A 24,477-nucleotide genomic window follows, 5' to 3' on the forward strand; every position below is an offset into this window, starting at 1 on the left:
CTTTTCTAGCCCGGCGTGCCATGGAACAGCTTCAGCTCTAAATCCTCAGCACTAGATTAATCCATGGCTTTTCTCTTCTTACCCATTAATTTACCTCCTGCAAGCCTCTGCTCTGCAGCACAGGATGATGGATCACAGCTTGGGACCAGCCCTGCCCCAGGGGCTGCTGCTGCACACACACAGCAGCTCAGCCTGTGCTTCTCCAAGCTCTGCTGTCCCAGGAGCTGCTGGAGAGGGCCCTGGTTCCAGAAGGGAAAAAATCCCAAAAACCTGACTGTGCTGCCCTGTGTGGGATGAGGGGTGTGGAGATGCCATACCAAGGACTCCCACCTACAGTGTCAGTGCCCACAGGAGGTCAAGGACAGGCAGCACCAGAGGGGATGGCCCACCCTGCAGACAGATTTACTGAAACAGCCAGGACCTAGTGAAGAAAATCAACTGTTGGCTTTAATTATTGCGTACGTCTTTGTCTCTAGGGCTAGGAAAATCTCAACTGGTAAATATACATATCATCAGAATGCCTTTGGCTGAAATACACCATTAGCACATTCTTCAAAGTTACAACAAAAGTCTTAGAAATGTTAAAAAGGGATTTTTTTTTTCCTTTACTAAAATAAAGGAGTGCACCCCCCCACCCCGACAAGGCGCTAGGACGGACAGACGGGAACTCTTGGCTGTGCAAAGCAGAGCGTTGATTACAGTAACAGAAAGAAGTTGGGACAGGAGTGGGGAGCCTGCAGAGCACTCGGTGCGCGGCGGGGCGGCAGCGGCGTCAGGTCAGCATGTCCCAGAGGCAGCAGCAGCAGAGCGCGGTCCAGCACGCCGTCAGGCAGGCGCTCTCGCCCGTGTCGTCCCTCCGCCGCTCCTCCACGACGTACACTGCGGGCACAGAGGGGCTGGTGAGGCACAGCAGCGACACCGCCGGCCGCAGGCACAGCACGCCCCGAAGGGGACAAGAACCAGGCGTGGCCCGGCCCCCAGGGCAGCCGTCCAGGAGGTGCCACCATCCCCTGCACATCTGCAGCCTGTCCGCTTGGACTGGCACTGCTCAGCCCCCCGCATGAGGAGCTGTTCTCCAACACTGCTCCAGCCCCACCACACACAGAACTGCCTCCTTCCCTGGGATGACAACAGAGGGACCAGCCCTGGACAGGGACCAGTCCTCTGTGTCCCTGCTGCATGTGAGGGGACTCTCGGCTCTGTCAGCTCAGCACCCGAGGCACAGGCTGGGAGGTGGCAGTGCAGTGACAAACACTCCAGGTATCCCCCAGGGACAGAAACCATCTCTGCCCAGTGGCTGCTGGCAGTCTGCTGGGCTTTACTGCACACGGCCAACTGCCTGAGCACAGCAGAGGGACCCCCAGGTTTGGGTGGAGCTCTCCAGGCAGGGTCTCCTACTTGAGGCCAGTGTGCTGCTTGCTCTTTGTGCAGCTCCTGAGGCCCATTAGGACAGAGGAGCAGTTTATCTTTGGGTCCTCCTCGCTGAGCCCAGGCTGTACACCCAGAACTGCATCAGCCTGAGGGCAGGCAGGTGACTGTCCTTTCTTGGCTCTGATTGTTGCAATCTGTGTGGGAAACGTGCCCTCACACAAGAGTCCAAGCCAGGCAGGGAGCTAGTGCTGGACACAGGGTGCTGGCAGGCAGAAACCTGAGCAGGACACAGCTCATGGCATCAGCCTGGCCCTGCCATGGGCTTGCTTTGTGCCCAGGAAACCATTCCCCAGTCACTACTTCAGCTCTGCACAGCAATGGGTGGAGGATGATGTGCTCCAGCTGACATGATGCCAAAACCCTGACACCACCAAGTGAGGCAGAGAGAGGGAGTCCAGCACCCCCCAACTGTCTGTGCTTGGCTACAACATCAAGGGGAATAAAGGAGAAGAGGCCTCCTCTGCACAGGGACAGCCCAGCTCCAGGGAAGCCCTGCACGGGTCCCCCTTCCCTCTGACCATTCAGTCACAGCACCTGCAGCCCTTGCTCCAGGCATGTCAGGATGGAGGCACCCTTCACCCTTCAGCCCGAGGAGGAGGTGGCAGAGCTGTGACAGGCTGTGCTGGAGTAGGAGAGGTGCCACACACTCTCCTCCCTCAGGAGCTGCTGTCCCTGCAGAGCACAGGCTGGCACCTCTCAGTAGGAGCAGAGCAGGACCTGATGGAAACCTGGCTTCCTGTGCAGCTGCCAGGGGGAGGCTGCACGATCTCCTGCCCACAGCCCAGGGCCAGCCCCTGCCACACCTGCAAGGAGGGCAGAACAAGGTCCATTATGAACCTGGCACCCTGGTTGCCTCTTTCATCCCCCTGACAGGGTGGACCACAGACCCATCCCATCCTATACCAAGGGGAATATGTCCCACAGCAGACAGGACTTAGGGCAGGCCCCTCCCTCCCGCCTGCCCTCAGCCAAAGAGAAAATAGAGGCTTGTGAGCCCTTGTGTTACGCAGCAGAGTGCCAGCCTGTTCTCCATGGACAGGTGAGCCAGGACCTTGGTCTGGGCTTTATTTTCCTGGCAGATCCAGGAGCTCTAAACAAGCAGCTCTTTGGTGTGTTTGTTTGCTTTAAGAAGGTCGTGTTACAGTCAGTGGAGGCAAAACACACACCAAATGCTCCAAGAGTCCTGGGTTAGATGGTGACATCTCTGTGCTGGAGCCCTGACACAGCTCTGACTCCCAACCAGCTGTCAGGTTGCTGTTCAGGCTGCCCCACCTTTGAGCCATGGGGAGTTGGATTGCTGCTGCCAGAGCACTGCCATCCCCAAAACTGGGCCCCAGTGCCCTGAGACATCCAGATCCTACTGCAGGAGGAGGCTGCCCTCTGCCAGTTACAACCAGCTGTCCAGGGCTGCAAAAGGGGTTTGCCTGAAGTATTTATGATTAAGCCATTACAAGTTTTAAGCTACAGCTGAGTGTCAGGGATATGCCACAAAGCAAGCTCAAGGCATGTCTAAAGTGCTGTTATGAAACAAGTGCTGAAATATTAAACCAAATGGGTTTCCCAAGGCTGGGCTTGTGCAGAGGGAGCCAGGGGCTCTCACCATGCCTGCTCAGCTGGCTCGGCTTGGACACTGCCCCTCCACACAAGAGGGTCACAATGTCTGTGAGTGTCACCCCTGTCCCTGTCCCTGCCAGCCCTCTGGCACTGCTGCTGTGGCTTGTGCTGGAAGGGGCAGCCCAGGGCAGGATGAAGGACAGGCACAGCTGGGGGCAGGACAGGGACAGCAGCCACGTCAAGGCCTTTCTAGGACTCACCACAGGTTTGGAGTGAGCCTTTCTGATACAAACAGTGGAACAGGGCTTGTGTTTGTTGCCTCACTTCTGCTAAAAGCTGGAAGCCATTTAAACCAGCAGCACATTGTGGCAAGAACACGTTTCTGCAGAAACCCTATGAAAAAGAGCTGTGATTTTTCCCCATGGCAGGTGACCTTGGTACTTAAACAAACTCACTCAGCCTTCCAAGTTCAAAGAATGCCCCAAAGACAACACCTGAAATACACATTTGAGAAGTTGCTGCCTTCTACCTGCAGAGCTCTTCTCCAAGGAGAGCAAGTCTCAATGGCAGCTCTGCCTCTGCCAGCAACCACTGCTGCAGTCTGAGTGTGCACACCACCAACACTGGAAACTTTCACACTCAGAGAGCATCTGGGCAATGCTCTGAAGAGAGACAGCCACCCCTCCTCACAGTTTGTGAAGCTTTCTTTGGATCCACATCAATGCTTCAGGAGTTGCAGCTTTGTCACTGTCCCCACACAAATTGTCAGAGGGATTTTAACCACAGATGTACAGCATTAATACTAAACAGCTTTTCTGATCTGGGTGTGGGGCTTGCTGAGGACAGGAGAGGAGCAGGACAGCTGAAGGGTGGTCACCTTTACACAAGCTGAAAACCAGCTCAAAGACAGGCTGGACGAAGTGCTCCCAGCCCAGCCTCTCACCAACCTCTACATCAACCTGCTCATTTTGGACACCTGACCATTGGCTTCAGGGCACTAACAGAGTGACACAAGTACCTGAGGACATAAGAGCACGTGGGAGCAGCTTCAGGCACTCCTCCCAGCCCATGCAGGAGTGCTGTACAAACGCAGTGTCATCCCCCCAAACACTATCCAAGGTATCCAAACCTTCTGAAAGCATTTAGTTGGCAAGTCTGGCACAGCCCATTACTGATGGCAAGTCCCCCTCCAGCCTCCCAACTGACTGCAACCAGCAGGAGTCTACTGACAGACATCAGGTTTTCTACTGGGACACCTTTGCCAACAAAACCCAATCCACAATCTCCGAATGAAGGGAATTGTGACTTTTGTGAGATTCCTCAGTGCCTGAGTGCCTTCAAGCTAAAGCCACCCAGTTTTCTATGGTGAGCCTTATCAGGGACCTCATCAGCTGCTTTGTGCCTCTCTGTTGGCCAAGCCTGGGCACTCCAACCACCTCCTACAGCACAAAGGGTCCTTGTCACTATGAACAGAACCCTGGTGGTCCCAAAAAGAAGAGAAACAAGGGTGATTTCTCTTGGAGCCACTAGACTCAGTTCTAGGCTCCAGTTTTGATGGTTTCATAGTTTTTTCTAAAACAGGATGGGAGAAGGTATAAACTGAGAGACCCTTCCAGCTCCTAATCAGCCTTAAAGAGTGTAGAGCACAATGAATCATGCTTAGCCTGAAAATGGTATCACTCCCTGTAATCACACAGCAGTGGCCTGCACAAACCAGTGCAAATAACTCCCACTTTGTTTTTAAAACAAATACTACAATACCTTCTTATTTCATGTACAGTCTTCTTTATCTTAAGTATATACATTTTGTTTCTTCTCACACCTAATTCATACGTTAATCATTAGCTCCATGAGGGAAAGGAATGAGCTGTACTTTTCACCCAGTTTGGCATAAACTAAAATCATGACCTTAGACTGCAGTGCCCCTTATTGCAGTGCTTTACTGGGTCTACAAGGATTGCAGTATAAGGGCGCTGGCTCTGATGCCAGAATCAGCCCATCCCCTCCCAGGATCCAGGCACAGGCATCACTGTCAAGGTACCTGTATGGGATGGTGACAGTGCCCAAGAGCTCCTGAGCTCCACAAGCTCTCCCTGGGTCCTGCTGCACATCTCAGGGGCCAGGCCCTTTCCTGGGCACCTCAGGGATGGCAGGAATGACATCCAGGCACAGAGAAGCCAGCGAGGGACAGGCTCAGTGCCTGGGGAGCAGCAGGTGGAGAGCACAGCCCAGCACTCATCGCCCTGTTCAGGTGCCCTGAAGTTCACTGTCCTTTATCCCAGCTGTGCCAGCACAGACCCCTCACCTGCACTGCTGGCTGTGAGGCAAGGCCTGAGGCACACGAGAAGAGTAAGTAATTTACCAATCACTGCTTCTGCTGCCCCAAAATCCTTCCTGTGGGATCAGAATGGCCATTTGCCATGGTAACAGCTGGTCAGAGCAGGAGTATTACTTAATACCAGGATCTCATCTGGGAGGGAGTGCACAGCAGAGAAGGGAGCCATAAGCCTCTTCCCACTTGTCAATTAAGTGGGTTTTATTAGAAGCCACTTCTGCACTAAGAGTTTTGTTTTCTCTTCCTCACTGAGCAAGAAGTCTTGGAGTGGTTTTGTGCTGTCTGCAGCAGATTGCTAAGTCAGGTCACCCTGTGTATTTGCTTTTACCTTCCAACCATTCTCACCCAGATCCTTGGAAAGTTTTTCTGTTCAGGATGGAGGCCAAAGAAGGGAAAGTGAGCACAAGTGCATCCAAGGGATACAGAAGTGACAGCAACAGGAAATCAAATGCCCCTGAGCCCCTCTTGGAGGTGCACACTCGGACCCAGAGCTGCAGGAGGAAGGACCAGCCAGCCATGACCTCCCAGACATCCACTTCTCCTGAAATAAACCCCTCACAGGCAGCAAATGCAGAAGAAGAAACTGCAGAACTGGGGAACAGGGACTAAACTAAACAGCTCAACTTTCATATGAGCTGCCACCAAGGCTGCTTTCTGCATGAGGCCTCCAGGGCACAGCCTGGGCACAGATGAGATCTAACTCCCTTGGCAAGGAAGGCATTTAATTGTTCTTTCTCCTCTCTGGGGGTATTTGCTCATGCCTAACAGCTTCAGGCCTGTTATTTCCCAGCCCCCCAACCCCTTCCTGCCCAGAGGCTTTCACTATGTGTTCAGTCTCTACCAGCACCACACTCAGATTTCAGGAAATACCTCAGTACACTCCTGAAACAGATACCAGAGCCAGATGGAAATTCAATAGCAAGCAAAAATCTTCCAAAGCTGCAAACTGCTCAGAACAAGTTTCACAACTCCCAGCCCCAAACATAAATGGCTACTGCCAGAGCCACCTGAGCAGAAACCAAGTGTCATAGAATGAAAATACCACAAAGCACAGGTAGTTCCACCTGCAAATCCCCTCTGCCACCAGACAATCACTGCTGACCCAGCCCAGATTTCAGCCTGGGCTGAAGCAGAAACAGCTGATCTACAACTACTCACACAGGTATCAGACCTGCCCTCCCCCACGGCCACCCATGCCTGGGTTCAGCAGCTTTGGAAAATTCCTGCCTTTCTGTTCCCGTCAGTGTGAGCAGCTCTGATGCTCACCCCAGAGAGCTGTTTCAGCTTTCAGGAAGCTGAGCAGGGCACACATTGCAGGGAAGTCACTGTGCAGGAGAGCCAAGCGAGCACTTTCCAGAGCCAGGGCTGCACTGGGCAAAGCTGCTCCCCTCTCACACACAGCCTGGGTGCCAGGCACAGGTTAGGGCTCAGCAGGAACCATAGAGAATATTTTCTTGCAGTTGAGCCCAAGGCTGGAAAAGATACTGTTTCCTCACCTGAACACAGAGACGTGGGATTAAGAGATCCTTGAAGTGATACTAATCAGCATTTATTGGGTGTATCAATGTGCCTGAGAAGGATTCAGCCTCTCTAAAAGGCACAAGCATTCCTTACAGGAGCCAGCACACCTTCTGTAGGGTACTCAGGTCTTGGCAGGATGTCAACAGGCATCAGCCAGCTCTCCAAAGCACATAAACCCCAGCATACAGGTTAGAAAGTGTACAGGAGACATGCCATACGAGAAACAAGCATTTCCTCAGTTTAAATGTACAATAATTCAGGGCTTCAGGCCCTTCAGCTTGCTTCTAGACTACAACAGATGACAGACATCTCCCAAAACTAGAGATTTTGAGAACTTCCTCTAACATCTTTTTAAATTGGTAAATATCTTAATTTACCATTAAAGCCAGATGGTTTTAACCTAGTCAGGTGCAGGGCCAAGAACAGCACAGTCCTCAGCCTGTGCCAGTGCTTACACTGAAAATCAGCATCAGTCCTAGAGTTAAACAAGACCTGGCTTGGAGGGATTTACACAGCACAAACTTCACCTCACAAATGTGTTCTGGGTGACTGACAGGAGGAGGGACAAAGCCCAGTTCAGAGCAAAGGGAACGTGCCCCAGGGAGATCCTCCTTGTACAGCCTCACAGGGTCAATACCACAGTCTGTGCAGTGCTGGGAAAAGGCTGTGCATGGTGTGCTCCTCTCCCAGCCTGGTGCCCAGTGACAAGGGCTGGAGCAGCAGCCTCGTTAAAATCAGCTCACACTGGAGCCTCCTTGGCCTCCTGAGACCAGTTTGTCTGAAGCATGTTTTCAGATACTGGACCTGAATTGGGAATAATTTTCTTTGCATCAGGTTTTTATCAGATTACTCCCTCCTTGGGGGTGAAAAGCAGTGAAGATGAGGTGAGACAGCAGCCCCAGGAGTGCACTGTTTGCCTGCCAACAGCCCCTGCTGGTTGTGCAGCCAGGGACACAGGGGAAGGATGATACAGCAATCCTGGAGGAGAGAACACTGGGTTTTAAAGCACACTAAAGAATGAGAAGCAGATAAGAGAACAACTGCCAAGTAAGATTTATTATTTTTTTTGGCAGGACTCCAGCATCTGGAGTTCCAGCTCCTGAAGGTAAAGTTAAAGGAAGGAACAGTTAAACTAAACGCTCTGACAGACTAGTTAGAAAGGGTCAACAGACAGAGAGAAAGCCTGTCCTCCAAATTAATTCCTGCTGGGGAAGGCTCAGCTCCATATAATTTGGAAAGCAAGGAGGTAACCACTGAAAGGTACTGGAAAGCCTCACCAGAATGATTCCAATCCCCTCCTTTCCACATCGAGACGGGTAAAGAGGAAAAACCATCCAACCTTGCAGCAGCAGGCAGTGCCTGTATCTAGGTGACCTGTTTATTCTGCAGCTGGACAAACATTAGGAGGCAGACAGCATCACTGTGACTATTACTCTTATCGCAGCTGGCTTTGCTGCAAGTAATCAACTTCCAGAAATAAGATTTCCACCCTGTGTGTACAATGGCTCAGACGCAATTCTGAGCTCTGTTTGCCTCCAGTGCCTGCTGACAGAGCCTGGTTCCCTTTGGCACAGCATGGAATAGCCTCATCCATTACCTTGGCAGGTATCAACAGGGAGGGGGGGTAGAAATTAACCCAGTCAAATTGCTAGCATCAGCTTCTGCTTTTAAAATTAGTGTGTCACTTTGTACTTTGGCTCATTCCACGTCTTTTTAAAGCACACTGTTATCAGCTGCATTGCATTTCACCTCTAATTTACATAGACAACGAAGTACCAGCTGACCAGTCAGCAGTTACTGTGGTTTCCTTACACCAGTTGATAACAAATAATGAAAATACTGGTGGGGAAATGAGAGATCTTCCAGAAAGGTATTTTCTTCCTCCTAAGCAAGCCCTTGCTGTAAAGAACCTGCTCCCTACACAATGCTGCACACAGGAACCACATCCCTAAAGCTGTGTGTTTCCCAGCTTTATCCTGGTGCAGGCAGGTTCCCTCTGGCTACACCAAGCACTGTGTGGCCCATCACCTCTGTTCTAGAAACTCACACCTGCATGGACTTTGTGTGGACAGCCACGGAGTCAGCCTCAGCCTCTGCAGCAGGAAAACTGCAGGCAGGGATCAGTCAGTTCTCAGAGCTAGGAAGCTGAATCAGACACCCTTAAGGATAATGTCCCCCAGGCTCAGCAGATACATTACCATCTCTAAAGGCAAAGGGCAAGCTGTTTATTTCTAATGAACAACGCCCGAGTCAGCTGCCAGCCCTTGAAAGATGTGAGACCGTGGGGTTTATTTGGAGACTTTGGGATCAGTAACCTCGTCAAGCCTAATAAAAAAAAAAAAAAAAAATCCATCCATCCCAAAAAACAAAACCATGAGGGCTTCTGTGCCACCTCACCACCTCACCAGTGAGTCTCCAGCTCACTGCTCCTTCACATGGAGAAAAAACAGATACTTTGAGGCCTTTCATGTCCTGAGGTAGTCGGGGTGACTCTGGGGGTGCAGGCTTGTGCTCCATCCCCTCTGGGAGAAGGGGCCAAGGAACACTGGGATCAGCTGCAATCTCCCTGTCCCACAGTGCCCTATGGGGGTGGCCACAAGGCAGTCATATGGCCACCACCACCAAGTCTTAACACATAACCACAAGCTGATTTCTGCACCCCAGACATCCTCGTGGCTGGTTAATCCTGCACAGACACTCCAGAGGGGAACACACGTGTTCTCCTTGCTCAGAGCTGTTCTGGACTGCAGCTTCCTCCAACAAGCCTTTAGGTTTGTCCCCCTATTCAATGGCATTTTGAAAAGGTGGCGACATCCCTTTCTCACCTATTTGTGGCAGAGTCACTGCTCACTGAACAGCAAGAACTTTCCCCTTCCTACCCTTAGCAGCACTCATGTTAAGCTGCTTCCCTGTTGCATCCCAGATGCAGCTTTAATACAGAGTGAGGCATGTGAGTTTTTTTTACTTCTTCAGGGGCCAGGGGGACAGGCTATGTCCATTGCTACTCCTGACAGGCAACAAATTAAGATGAAAAACCACCATCACCATAAAATGCTACCTTACCATCAGATTCTGAGAGCTCAACAGTAATTATTTCCATCTGTGTGATCCACTCAAGACCAAAATATGATACATAATTACTTCCACACATTAGCATTAGCACATTGGCTACAATCTACAACATAAGATCTTTGCAGTTTGCCCACACAGTAAAACAATGTAAAGCACAGGACTTAAAGTATAGCAAATTTCCTAGTTTTCACTGTGGACACATATTTGTTCAGAAATACTAATGTATTGCTTGGAGTAGCTGAATTCATTAGATTAAGCAAAGTCACGTAGGAGAGCCAAACATCCGCTCTGAAAGGAAAGCATCCACACAGTAGCTCTTCCCAGATAATTGTCTGGAAATACCACAGGAACTGACAAGCCACATGAAATCACACTAGACCAGCTAGGCTGGCTGCAATGCCTTGATTAAATTTAGATGTCAATATTTTATATTAGAAGTTCAGCCACATCAACAGATACATAGCACTAGTGTAAGAGATTTATAAAAAATAGCTTTTTTAGAGACATCCACTCTAAACTAGACACTCCTGGGGTTATTAAACAAAGCCCCTTTGAAAGCTCTTTTACAGTGTCAGAGGACAAAGATCAGGTTCCAGTTTGACAGATTGACTGAAAAAGGAGTAGGGAAAAAAAAAGATGTTTAACAGAAGGAGAATGAAGAAAAAGAAAACTTTTGCAGACAAATGCAAAGTTATAGCCCTGACTTCACTTTGCAGACATTAATAAATGTGTTTAAAATAAATGTGTACCATCCAGAGAGACCTGGACGATCTGAAGATGTGGGAACAGGCTGAAGAGGTGGGGGCATGTGAACCTTGTGAAGTTCAGCTGGGCCAAGCAGAAGCTCCTGTACCTGGGTGGGGACAATCCCAAGCACAAACACAGGCTGGGTGGAGAATGGATGGAAAGCAGCGCTGAGGAGGACTCAGAGGGAGGGTTAGATGGATATTGGGAAGAAACTCTTCCCTGTGAGGGTGGGGAGGCCCTGGCACAGGGTGCCCAGAGGAGCTGTGGCTGCCCCATCTCTGAAAGTGTCCAAGGCCAGGCTGGATGGGGCTTGGAGAAAACTGGGATAGTGAAGGGTCCCTGCCCATGGCAGTGGATTGGGACAGGCTGATCTTTAAGTTCCTTCCAGCTCAAACCATTCTGTAATTTTATCCCTTTTTTACATCTACTTCTGCAAAAGCAGAGCAAATTAGAGGCTCACAAGGTGGGTTCAGAGACCACTTGTAGCTGTAGGAAGGCAGTTTAAGGCCAAGACTTACCAGAAGAGTTTTGATGGGTTAGAGTGCTGCTTCTGCAGAGCTGAAGCTGTGTTAGGTTAGGCTTAACAAAATCCAACCTCCTGCAGAACGAGCCTGGACTCTCAGTGAGACACTCAGACACTTCTCTGCTTGTCCCTTCCAATTTCCCAGCCTATTCTTTGTGCTGGTCCACAGGTTTGTGAGCAAAGCAGAGGACATTCAGTGTAATCAGCTCCCTGATCCAGTTTGATATTAGATCCTTCAAGCTCCCAAGGCAGCAGAACTGTCTCAAAGCCAAGCTGTCCAAAGCCACAGCCCCTCTCTCCCTTCAGCCTCTGCCAGCACATCCCTTTGTGTGGCTGTAGCAAAAATGCAACACTGGCTCCAAACAAAGATGTTCCACACAGGAGACAAGGAGTTTTTCCCTGCCCAGTACCAAGAAACATTTCTTAGCCACCCCAAAATCCCAGGGAAAACCCTGATTATACTTTGAGTCCATTTGGTGGAAGTGGTGGGAAGTTTGCTGCTGCCTCCTCCTCAAAGGCAGGGTCCTCACTCTGTTGCAGAGGAAGTTGAACTCATGATTTGCCCTCAATTCAGGTTCTTATTCACTCACACCAAATTGCTCACTGCTTAGATTTGGGCCCTTCTGATAGACCCACACCAGACTGTTCAAACCCACTGAACAGTCCCACCTCTCTCAGCTTCTCCTCATAGAAAGGAGAAGAAGCTCTGGTCCTTTAATCATTTTCTCTGCCTCTGCTCTGACAACCTGAGCCTGCAGCAAGCCCCAGGAGAGCTGTGGGTGCTAGGGCATACCAATGTGCCAAATTGTGGGGACTTGGCACACAGATGGACCAGGCAGCTGCCACAGGGAAGGTGCACCAACCTCTCTCCCTTCCCCAGAAATCTGGGTTTTCCATAGAATGATAATAACTCCAGAAAAAACCAAAATGCCCAGGAATGAGTAGATCACTTGGACAGATACTGATGGGCTCAAGAAAATTGAGGGTCATTAATTCAGTATGAATTGTACATTTGAATATTATAAGCTTTAGTTGTGCAGCCTTTGGCTGAAACTTATCAACCAAGAGACAGGTGAAATGAGAACTGTGGCAAATCTAAAGCCTGTGCAACAACCTCAGCATAAGGACTCCCTTGAGGAATCAGTGCTAAGGATGTTCAGCAGTACTCTCCAACAACCAGAGAGAGAACTGTGAGAGACACTGCAGCAAAATAAAGCACGAAAACAAGCTGCAAACAAAATCACCACTTCAAACAAGTCTCCACCTCCTCCAAGGCCATGGGGGCCAGGTGCTGGTGAACACACGACTTCAAGGTCGGTGTGGACTCCTGTGAGGCAAACACGTATCCCTGGCACGGAGCTGCAGCTGCTGATCCATACCTGTGTTTTTGGGCCCATCTGCGTACACGGGTCCTGGCGGCGGTGGAGGGGCGTTCTGCCATCCGTACTGGGGGTATCCTTGGTATCCTGGCTGCCCTGGCTGGTAGGGCCCGGGGGGGTAGCCGGGGTAGGGCCCGGGAGGGGCCCCCGGCTGCTGGGCATAGGGCGGGTACGGGGCGGTGGGGCCCGGGCCGGGGTACGGCGGAGGGTTCTCGTAGCTCATGTGGGATGGAGAACCTGTCCTGAAAAAGAGGGAGACAAACAGGACAACTGGTTTGCTTTTGTCTGCTCGTCCATGGCCATACGAGTTCCATTTCAGACTGCTCTCCAGAGGGCCCTGCCTTGTGTGAGTAACAGACTTCAAAATACATAGTCAAACAGCACATTTGTTTTTAACTCTATCACAGGGGCAGGGATGGAGCTGATTTCTCTAAGTGACACAAGTTTAGCTGAGCAGGAGAAACATGCTGCTTTCCAGTCATGCATCAGCTATTCACCCTAAGACCTAAGTCTTGCAGCAGCAAAGCAAAATCCTCTGCTTCCGTTCATGATTAAAACACTTTTAAAAGAGATTTAGAAGTGATTACTTCATGTTTCTGTCAATATCAGAAAGGAAAATGATGGAAAAATGCAGCCCATTCCAGGCATATTTGATAGCTTTGACAGGAGGAGTGAACACAAATGTCCATTACACTTCTCCTAATTGTTAAAGCCTCCAGACCAGCACTTTGGAGCAAGGCTGTATGTGAACAATTTCCTGATGACACTAACCCCAGTTCACTGTGTACTCTTTCAGTCATACACAACTGAATCATTAAGCAGCCACAAGGAATTAGAGCCTTGGGCTCAGCCTCATTCAAAAAGCAACATTAAAGACACCTTAGAGAGTTGATGCTCATAAAACCCATGTCATGTATTACTCATGGCACAGCCATCGGAAGACAAGACTGTCACAATACTGCAACTTTAATGAACCTCTAAGCAGCATGACTAAGCAAACCATTTCTTACATTAGGCTTCTGGAGCTTCTCCCTGTCTGGGAAACACAAGTGTATGTTAATATTCTACATATTCAAGAACTCTCCTGCCTGAAGCAGCTATACCCTGCTATTTCCTTCTCCTATTACAGGCTGCAGACAGCTCACCACTTCCCCTTTGCTAAACACCTCTTCCCACATACCACAGGGAGAAATACCAGGAGCATAATTTTCCTCGGCCAGGCTCGATGCTGCTGGTTTGCAGAGGGAGAGGCTGGCCAGCAGATCCCCTTTGGATGGCATTGGGATGGGCACGAAGCCGGGCTGTGCTGCCTGCCCAGCGCTGCGCCCCCACTCTGGGGGACGGGCAGCAGGAATCACCGGCACACCCAGGAGGCCCCAAGAATTCCACCTTTGCACGGCGCGATGTGCGGGACAGAGCCAGGCGGGCCGGCCCCGGGGCTATGTTTAGCTGCCGCAGTCCCTGGCAGCGTGGAGCGAGCTGTTTGTTTACAGCCTCGGAGCGCCGGCTGTCCCTCCCCGAGGAAGGATCCCAAGGCTCTCCTCTCTTGTTTACACGTCGCTCCTGCCCGAAGGTCGCCAGCACGATGGTGCCAAGCGGCACCGCGGGGCTCTGCCATGCAAACAGCCCGGCTGATCCCACACAAAGCCTGGGATCCGGGGGCTGCTCCAGGGGACAGGGCTGCCGTCCCGCCCAGGAGGACACTGAGAAGCCCTTAAAGCTCACAGGCTGCAGCTGTCACCCACCTGAATTCATCCTAGCGCTCCTCCTGGTGTGCCAGGCACAGTCACAGAATCACAGACGTGCTGAGTTGGACGAGGATAATGTAGCCCAACTCCTGGCTCTGCACAGGACACCCCAACAATCCCACCTGGTGCCTGAGAGTGTTATCCAAATGCTCCTGGAGCTCTGGCAGCCTTGGGACTGTCACCATTCCCTGGGGATCCTGTTCAGTGCCCCCCAGTACCCTCTGAGGAAAGAACCTTTTCCTGATATCCAACCTAAGCCTGCCCTGACACAGCTCCAGTCATTCCCTTGAGTCCTGTCACTGGTTACCAGAGAGAAAAATCAGTCTGTCCCTCCTCTTCCCCTCTCAAAGAAGTTGTCCCAGCTAACTGCTGAGGCAGTGCTGTACCCTGCAGATGATGTCTTTTAATGGCTTTGTCAAGAGTTTTAACTGCTTAACCAATGCCAGGGATTACAGGAATTTTATTTATGGTTTGTTATTTTTTCCCCACTGCTAGGCCAGCCAGACCACTTAACTGCTCATTTTAAAACTGACAAGCACAACATACACTTAACTCAAGGCTCTTTAACCACTGCACTGCAATGCAACACCCCTACCAAGTCTCCAGCAAGGAAATTCTTCCTTCAGGGAGGCAGGGAAAGGCAGCAGCAAGCCCTACAACTCACTTCCATACAATCAATTAGAGAACTGGGACACACCAGGCCACTAATGCTCATCTAACCCAGAAAACCATCCTAAAATAACATCCAAAAGCAAGTTTCCAGGGAAGAACAAGGCCAGAGTGAGTGTGTGTGTATACCCACAGACCACTGCATGTGGCAGAGTAACCATTTGGTGCCCAGACATGGCCCAGGAAACCCTGTGAATCCCCTGGTTTGCTCAGCCTCCTTGACCCGATATACAGTTGCTGTTACTGCTCCTGGCATGAGGGGATCCAGGGCACTGCCTTGTGGAAAACTGCCTCTTGTCCCATCAGGGTGACTGCACAAGGTCACCCTCCTGACTTTAGGGATGTACCAAATCAAGGAGATGGCACGTGGGAATGCCCTACTCCAGATCAAAGAGCCCCAGAGCCCACTTTGTGCTCCTTAGGCAGGGGACAACCTCTCCATCTATGCCCCCCTTCTCTTTTCAAGGGTGTAATTCTGCACCCTAGGTACAAATATGTGTGTTTTTATATACACACACGCAAGGCATTCAAAAGCAGCAAACAACAGATCATGTTTTGTTGATAAACTTTAAGAACCTCCTGGGCTTAGCTTGCTTTGATGAGTACTGTCCAGCTCCAGCAGACTCACCTGGATTACTTCAGTTTTTCAAAGTCTTTCTGCCCAAGAGGATGATCAACTCAGCCCACCCTTTCCAGGGAAGGTCAGTCTTCCCTTCTGTCCCTTCATATGCACCAATTCATTTATCTACATTCATTATCCTTGATATTTTAGTGCTGAAGCAAGGTTTAACAGATGCTGTGATTCCTGAGCTGGCAGTGAACTCAAATTCAGCCAGTAGATAAACTCAGCCATCCCACTGCTCCCCTACCACAGTGACTCGTGGTGGGACCACTGAGGGCCACCCTTCTCCATCAGGACTGGCCATTTACTGCCTTTGGTAGCCAAGCAGGGAGCCTGCCTGGCCTCTGTGCAAGCATCCAGCATGGGAACACACCAGAGTCCCTTTGGAGCCATGGAACCACACAGGTAACAAAGCACCTCTGCAGAAAGGGCTGAGATGGGGAGCAGGTGTACCTGGCAAAGCTCAGAAACCCCTGAAAGAGTGTGATAAGAAAAAAGCCTGGTTAAAACCAATCATCAGTGGGGATGAACAAAAACCCTGCACTTCAGCAGCTCTGCAGAAGTGTCTGTGAAAATGTCAGAAGGAGTTAAAAATCCAGTGGCTTGAGCAGACAAGGAAGTGGCATCATAGGGAACAAGAAGGAACTACCAATGCTCTTTGTTTACCAGCTCCGTGTTAGCTGTGTCAAAACAGTTTCTGAAGAGAAGGCAGGTTTGGAGTGGAGGCAGTAACTGAGATTCCATCTGCTGATATGGGAGCGGTACCGAGGGGAAAACTGGCCAGAGCCTACTGACAGCTGTACAGATCCCTGGGCAGAGACAGCAGAACAACAGAACAGAGGAAAAGATGGAGATTAAGGAGAGCATGTTCCACAATTGAGGGTAAAGTAACACAACTGAGATTAGGAAAGAGATAAAAGAGAGTGTCCAGCATGAACACTTTCAGCAGCCACTGGGGATTTGTCTGTGATGAGTGAGAAAACTCCTGGAGAATTCATCAAGGCATTCACCAAAACCAGGTGGTAGTTGTGAAACTGAAGTTCTCGGAAGGACTCTCCTTTCCCCCAGTTTCACTGCCAGTCATTGCTACATGCCCACATCCCTACTTGCCCTTTTTGAGCTGTGTGACAACACTGAGATTTCCTTCAGCCTCATGACCTCACACATGATTGACACATTTCCTAGACCTATTTACTCACATGGGTATGTGTTTGCATGGCAGGGCTTTGAATCATGAAGCAGATACTTTTCAGAGACGTATCTGAGCTCTTAGCCAAACATATCACCAAGCTGTGCTGCAGGTTCTCATCCCAACCAGCAATTCTGTGTGAGCTGCAACCAAGACAACTCCTGTAAGGTTGCATCAGAACTGGTATCTGTGCCTTTCCTAGGTAGCACCGCTCAGAGGCAAAGCTCAAAAGAAAGAAGTCAACCCTCAATAAAGCCCTTTCTTTTCCATGGCACTGCAGGAGGTCGAGCAGGAAGAGCCACTGCAGAGCTCCACAGTCCCTGCACAGCCTCACAAAGAGATTTCCTTGCAAACAAAGAGACTTCCTTAACTGTCACTAAGCATTTGCCAACAGAGAAATTGCTAATCCATCTGAAGAGAATGGCAAACCATGTTCTATGTTCCTATTCCTCTTCCCCATCGCATCAGTACTTTTGCTAAGGGGCAAGTTCATTAGTACATCATTGTTTCCCTAAGTGATGTTCAAACTCTTTTGTTCCACACTGCTGAGTAAACATTATTTCCCCTACCCCAACAGCAGGGTTTCATTTTTAAACAAGCTGCTTATCATACCTCCACCATTGCTCAAAAGGTCTGCAAATCAGAAGTCACTTTAGTGTTGTAAAGAAAATGCCCATGACACCAGATGTGCATGTACACACAGAGGTACCAACAGGCAAGAGCCACCATCCTATGGAGAATATCAGTCCCTCTACAGCTGTAACCTGGCTCTGGCTAAGGTTTAGCAAAAGGTGCAAGTAGAGAGCTATAATGCTTTGCAGTCACTACACACACATATATATATTTAGCTTGTCCATTTTGGCAACCAATCCTTAGAGAAACAGATTTCACCATTAGGCTTTGAAAAACCTTCTGATTGCTTCACTCTTACTGCCTTGTACAAGGCCAGCAAACCAAGGCAGCTGCTACAGAACTAGTCACTCACTGCTCCTGATCCTCCTCTTCCAGCACACTCATGATGAATTTATTATATTTTTCTTTCTTCAGGCATCTCTCCTGAGCTGAAGACTGTCTGTTCAACACAGCCTGCAACATTGCTTGATTATTCTTTCCAGACATCGTTGTGCCTTTTAGTGTCACCATTTGTCTAGCAGGAAGCAGGCAAGCTCTCTCTGCACAGTGCCACAGCTGTCTCCTGCTTCCCACCCCTTTCCCAGCCCACTCCCAGGGCAGCTCTTGCCATCCATCAAGCTAAAAACAGATCTCAAATTGCACTGTACGTAACTGCAGGATCCTTCCAAGTGGGAATAGCTCCTGTAGAGCTCCTGTCTCTGCACATGTACAGCTCACCACACTGCTCACCCAAGTGACAACATACAGTCTCTGAAAACAGCCTCAGTTTGAACCTGGGAAAGTCTCACCATCCACAAGTTGCCACCTCTAAAACTAGGAAAAAAGGTACAGGAAGCTTAATTTAGATGGCTGTTGGCTATGTCACTCCACAAGTGCAGCCCCATGGCACAGCCTGGGGGCCTGACAGGAAGGACTTCTGGTCAGAAGGTAACATAAGGCATGAAAACCACCAAGAATGAGGAGAATAAGGGGAAGCATGACGGAAGGATGCTTTTCTGTTAGCACAAGGGGTGCCCAAACAAAGACCCTTCAGAGCCTGCCAAGATGACCCAGTTTCACCCTTTTCCCTCCTCCAAAAGGTCACGTACAAGGCTGGGGCTCCCAAACATCTCTTGAGATCAGACTAATTATGGCCACCATAATTATTGCCCAAATGACTGGAGAGCAGCAGGAATCTGCTTCTACCTGTTGGCACCTTGTTACCTTGGGAAAACTGAGGAGAGCACGCATAAAACCACCTGCATTTTTACACAGCAGGTGCTCACAGCTACTAATCCACCTGCAAAGAAATACCAATCCCTATAGACAGCTGCCTGCAAGTCAAATTCTTCAAATGCAATCTCCAGTGCAAGCAAATCCATTAAATAGAGAACTGTGCCTGTGGGGTGAGAGGACAATCTAACCAGGGTGCTGAAACAGGGTGAAACGCCTCCTCTTGCATAAGGAACAGGGCAAGAAACAGCCCTATGGAAACAAATGGGGGATTAGTAAATTAAATAAACAAACAAACAAAAGAAAATCAGCAGTCTGGAACACAGGAAAAAAAAAACCAAACCCACAATGACCAAAAGTAATTAGCAGATTTCTGGTATTTAAAGGCAAGAAATTGCTTGGTTTTAGGACAGCAGAATAAGCATTGCACCTCATGCTGCTGTAGTCAGGAGGAATCACGTTTTGGGGATGGCAGGTATTGATTCAGCTGGTCTTTGTAGAGATGAAGATGGAGAGCATGGGGAGAGGCCAGACCCTGAGAAGGACAACTGGGGCACCCTGATGTAACCCACCCCTTCCAATGCCTGCAGCACTAGGAAGCAGTTTTCCAATACAGAGCTCTAATGGAAAGTACATTTAACATCAACAATCCAGCTCCTGGCAACCAGCCTAGCATTTAAATTACATTTCATATGAACAGTATCCAAATGAAAAACAGCACAAGTGGCTTTTAAATGGCATTGGCTCCGTGTTTCCCTCTTACCGGCTTATTTGTCAGCTCCATTTAGTGATTGTATGAAAGGTACGTTAAGGATACATTGTAAGAGATTCCATTCTTGCTCAGTTTGCTTCCAGGAAAAGCTTCCTGCCTGGTTTGCCCTCCCACTGCACCAGGTAGCTCCATCAGCCTAGAGTAATAGCAGAGGGGGAACAAGAGCTGCCCCCACCTTTTCTGACAAAAGCTGTTTGAACCTACTTTAATTTCCAAAATGCAGGTGTAGGCAAGAGCAAAAAGGCCAGCTTTCTGCTGTAAAAGGGAAAGCTAAAACCCACTCCTCTGTTCAAGCCCATTTCTTTAAGAGATGTCCTGGACTCCAGGACACTCTCAGTCCTTGGGAAGAGGGGCATTTCCTCTTCTTTAGTTGAGTGGCTGCCTTGGCACCTCCTGCGTGAAACAACTGCTGCTGCTCATGTGGCTGAAGCCACCAGATGAGGCAGCTCTGGGCATTGACCAGTGGTTTGGATGAACAAGCATTTAACCTTCCTGAGCCAGGTATTCCCTCCTCCTGGTATCCTCCAAGCCCTCCAGAGATCTGGAGTCTGCCCATGTGTGACAAAGGAAAGCACAACTGATGTTTGAGGCTGATGCTGGTGTCTCTACAGACTGCCCCAGCTCCCCAGTCCCATTTGTCTGCCCTGCATTCCTGGCAAAACCATAATGGATATGCACTTTTCCAGGTGATTTTAGTTTCAGAAACCAGGATTTGATCAGCTCTAAAGGGCTTCATGCTGACAGTTTTTGCCTCAGAGGCAACATCGCTTGTGGAGCTCCACAGAACTCTTACCAATGCTCCCTCACACCCACACAGGATTGCATGCTAGGATTTTCCTTCTTCAGACAAATTTCAATGTCTCATCAATTGTTACCAACACACAAACCTCTTCAGAAACATTACCCATCACTTACTGCCTGCCCACTGTCTACCTACACCTTCTGGCAGAAGGAAAGTATGAAGCTGACATCGTTCCTACAACAGTGGAAAAAAATTAAATCCAATGGCCTGCTACTGTTATTACATGACTGCAACCTTAATGGGGGAAAATTGTTCAGTTTTTCTGACATCTGATGAAAGGTTTTAGAAAACCTTCAGATGAAATATGCACAGGAACTAACAATTACAAGGATGGAAAGCATCACTTCACAGCCCCTCAGGTGGTGTCAGCCATTGTACCTGTTGCTGACAGACCAGGTGAGACTCTGCCCAGGTACAGCAGTGCCTGTGGCAAAACACACCAAAAAGCAAAGTCTTTTACACAGAAATAATTTCAGAAGGAAGCATCAACATCTTGATTTCAGGTTTTGAATGTTTTTGCATGCAGTGCTCTTGTTCAAGTCTTTGTACAATGTGTTGCCTTAGATAATTCCAGAAATACATGACTGTAGTTTGCTGTTAAAGTGGTGTACTGACTGTTTTAAGGTGCAACAAATACCAAAACAACAAAAACTCAATAAAGACATCTGATTGCCAGGTAAAACTAGACCTGCAAATAACAGTTAAAGCAAGCAGCTTTGTTGGTCTAACTGAGAAGAGAATGTAAAACAAACAGTATGATTAGCAAGAAAATTAATAAACACAGATAATACATTTGTATGTTATTCAGATGGTGTTCTGGCAGCATTCCAGCCTTGGAGCAGCAGCAGGCTTTCAGGATAACGTCCCCATCTCTGAAACACAGGTAGATTAAGTGGAAGATGCTACCCAAAGCACGATGATGATTTTCTAGCACCTCAAGCAGAAGCACACTGGCCGCAGCACAGAGCTCCCAAGGCATGGTTATGTTGCTGCGTGCAGACAGAAATACAGGCATTTTCTACAGCTGAGATCTCGTTACTCAGAAAGAGATTTCCACAATAGGCTGGAAAATGGAATGAGACTGAGATTTCTCCACCCCCTCCATGTTTTCTCACTTTTTCTGCTTTTCCATATCCTTCATGTGGCTCTAACACGACGCTTTACTTTGCCTGTAGGGCACACGCAAGAATCCTCTTTAATGTCTGCTTGTCACAGCCACTCCCAGATTCTCCCAGTGGTCGCCAAACCAAGAAAGCCTTTGCCTCACCCTGTCAGGGGCTGAAAAACTTCCACACATCAGGGGACTGCCCTCAACGGCTGATAGGACCAAATAATACCTCAAGAATACATTATTAGCCTAGTGTGGAAATCTCTCTCTCTGATATTTAAGTGACAGAAAGAGTAGCTTTTGTTCAGCAGTGGTGGTGTCTGGAATAAGGAACACAACAGACCAGATGCTTCCAAGGAGGGCCATTCCCCAAAGCCACCTGCAATCCCCCCAGCTGTGGGCAGGCACTGGAGCACAGCACCCCCTCCCAGGACAGCGTGGTGCTGGCACTTCCACACAGGGGGATCCCAGCTGGGAATTGTTCCCAGGACACAGCTGTGAGGGCAGCCCAGCACCTTCCTGCCCCTCAGCACGGGTGTGAGGCCAAACACTTCACCCTGAGCCCTGGGGAAGGCAGGCTGTGCCACGCTGGGCTGAGCAGGCTGGGAGGCTCCCGGGGAGCCGGCAGGATGCCAGGCCTGGCAATGCTGACCCCCTGCTTGAATGACTCGGGCTCCTTCCTATCTCTCCCTATTCCCAGAAATGACGGAGCTCTTTTCTGCTCATTGAGCCAGCGGGTTTGAGGTCAGCAGCAGGAAGTTGAGAAAGGCAGGATACGCAACCCAGAGAGTAGAAAATATCAATACTGACAGCTGGGAATGAGTAAATCTGCTCATTCAAGGCTCCAGCTCCCACGAGAAGTTTTCAGGGACCCCAGATAAGCTTCCAGCTGTGCCACAGAGAGATCACAAACAGGGGACAGGAGAAAGGCAGACCTCTTTCTTGAAAATCCAGAGTTACACATGCTTGCTCTGCCTTCGTAGAAAAAAAATAAATCAGGTAATATATTCATCTGATCCTGCACAGAACTACCCTGAGAACAGGAGCTCCTCTGTTGATGGCACACAAAGCCCTCCAGGTTCTTCTCTGTCATCCCAGTGCAATGCCATGAGCAGGAACATCTCTGCTTACACTCACTGAACACCTCTGGTTTTCTGAGCAGCAAACCACTCCCAATTTTAAATGGACTTGGGGGGACACAGAGCAGCAGAACAGCAGAGCTCCCTGCTCTGACTGACACCAGGGCACCACCTCACAGGGTCTGCTCAGCTCACACAGAGCCCCCACCCACCCATGCCAGAGCTACTCCTTTACAGGACAGTCTCCTCTTCGACCTCTGCTGCAAGGACACCCACCAGCCTCTGCAGATTATCAGTTACAGCTCTCACACCATTCGGGGAATGACAAATCAGTATTTAACAAAGATGGCCTTTACAGCACATGAATAAGGGGCAGAGTGTAGCAGACTTTGTGCTGCACAAGTTCCTGTGCTTGGTAAAACCACTACTCTGCGCAATAGATTATTATCTAACATGCACATTAATCCCTGACTGTCCCCAAAAAGCACTGAAATACGATCAGAAAAATTTATAAAGTCTCAGTGTTTTCAGCCTCCTCCTCAGTCTACCTGATATAGTAAAATTATTATTATCATCATCAAAAACTTCTAGGAAGAGTCAGTTATTATTTAAGCTACTGATGAGAAAATACCTCTTTGCTTGCACAGCAGCACTTCCCACACCTTGTATCCTATCACTGTATTTACACAGCACAAGGAGAAGGCAGCTGCTCAGCACAGTCATGGTAACTCACCCACACTCACCACCTTACCCAGACTCACCCTATTTACAATCAGGTTGTTCACACATGTCTCTGTAGTACAGGCATCAAAAGCAAAAAGCACCTCTATTTCCTTTCAGATAAAGCTAAACACGAATCTGGGATGGGTGGGACAGATCTCGGCACTGGGCTGGACACAGAGGGGTTGGCTGCCCACTGCCACCAGAAGGGGTGACAGATCCCTGCGGCAGAGGACAGGAGACAAGTGCTTCCCTCTTTCTCCTATTTCACCGTGACATTTAATTATCCAAATGAGGTGCCCTCAGCTAAAGGAAGAAGAAACATAAATCCAGGACAACCATAATGGCTTTTAAACACACGATGCAGCACTATTATTACTCCGAGCGCTGCCATACCTCTTGCCCCACAATAAATAGACCTCAGCATCATCACCAGCCGTGCCCCCCGCCCCGGGCTCACGCCCAGCCCCGGCCGGCCAGCACCGCGTCCCCCGCGGGCCGGGCAGCGCGGGGAGCCCCGGCCCAGCCCCAGCCCCAACCCCAACCCCGCCGCGCCGGCCGGGGCTGCCCCGGGCTCCTCTCGGGCCACCCCGCAGGGCCGGAGCCGGCGGGCAGGGCGGGCCCCCGGGCCGGGCTCACTGGGCCCTCCTGCCGTGACCCCTCCGGAGCGCTGTCCCCGGGACCGCCACCCAGCGCGGGGCTCCCGGCGACGGGACGGGACGGCTCCGGCCCTGCACCCCGGGAGCCTTTCTCCCCATCCTCCTCATCCTCCCCATCCTCCTCACGCTCCTTCTCCTCATCCTCATCCTCATCAGTCCTGCACGGCCCCGCGCCCAGCCCCGCTCCCCCCCACCCGCCGCAGTTCCCACCCGTACGGAGCCGAGCCGAGCCCAGCCGAGCCCGGCCGAACACGGCCAAGCCAAGCTCGGTTCGGTTCGGTTCGGTTCGGTTCGGTTCGGTTCGGCCCGGCGCCCCCGGCCCCTGAGGCAGCCCCGGTACCTGCGCCCTGCGCGTCTCGCGCCGCCGCCCGCACCTGCTGCGCACCCCGCGGGACGGTGACGTCACGGGAGACACAGGCCGCGCCCCCCACGAGGGGCGGACACGTCACTGCCCTGGCCCCGCCCAGAGGGGGCGTGGCTATTGTGGGGCGTGGCTGAGGGAGCGAGGAGGGCGGTCCCGGGCCCTGTCACAGCTACTGCCGCCGTCCTTGTCCCTGTCCCTGTGCCCTCCTTGTCCCAGCTATTGCCCCATCCCTGTCGTTGTTCTGCCTCAGTCCTTGTCCCTGTCCCAGCTACTGCCGCTGTCCCTGTCTCTATTCCCCTGCTCCTGTCCCGGACCATTTGCTGGCACTACCCCTGTTT

The 24,477-nt window shown here is 50.3% G+C and overlaps 1 protein-coding gene across 3 annotated transcripts; it reads right to left on the bottom strand.

The window, feature by feature from the left end:
* Positions 1–425: 425 nt before the first annotated feature.
* CYSTM1 (cysteine rich transmembrane module containing 1) lies at positions 426–24,244 on the bottom strand. 3 transcript variants are annotated; one of them, XM_083871845.1, is made up of 3 exons: positions 24,116–24,244; positions 12,563–12,804; positions 426–879 (listed from the first exon to the last, which is right to left on the bottom strand). In XM_083871845.1, exons 2-3 carry the CDS (start codon positions 12,783–12,785, stop codon positions 773–775), a joined length of 330 nt encoding a protein of 109 aa, XP_083727971.1. In that variant the 5' UTR covers positions 12,786–12,804; positions 24,116–24,244; the 3' UTR covers positions 426–772. The 3 variants fall into 3 exon arrangements, with proteins under 3 accessions (XP_083727971.1, XP_083727972.1, XP_083727973.1); XM_083871846.1 differs by lacking the exon at positions 24,116–24,244 and adding an exon at positions 23,986–24,109; XM_083871847.1 differs by lacking the exon at positions 24,116–24,244 and adding an exon at positions 23,158–23,409.
* Positions 24,245–24,477: the final 233 nt, after the last annotated feature.

The sequence above is a fragment of the Zosterops lateralis genome, assembly GCF_965231275.1.
Source record: "Zosterops lateralis genome assembly, chromosome: 14".
NCBI lineage: Eukaryota > Metazoa > Chordata > Aves > Passeriformes > Zosteropidae > Zosterops > Zosterops lateralis.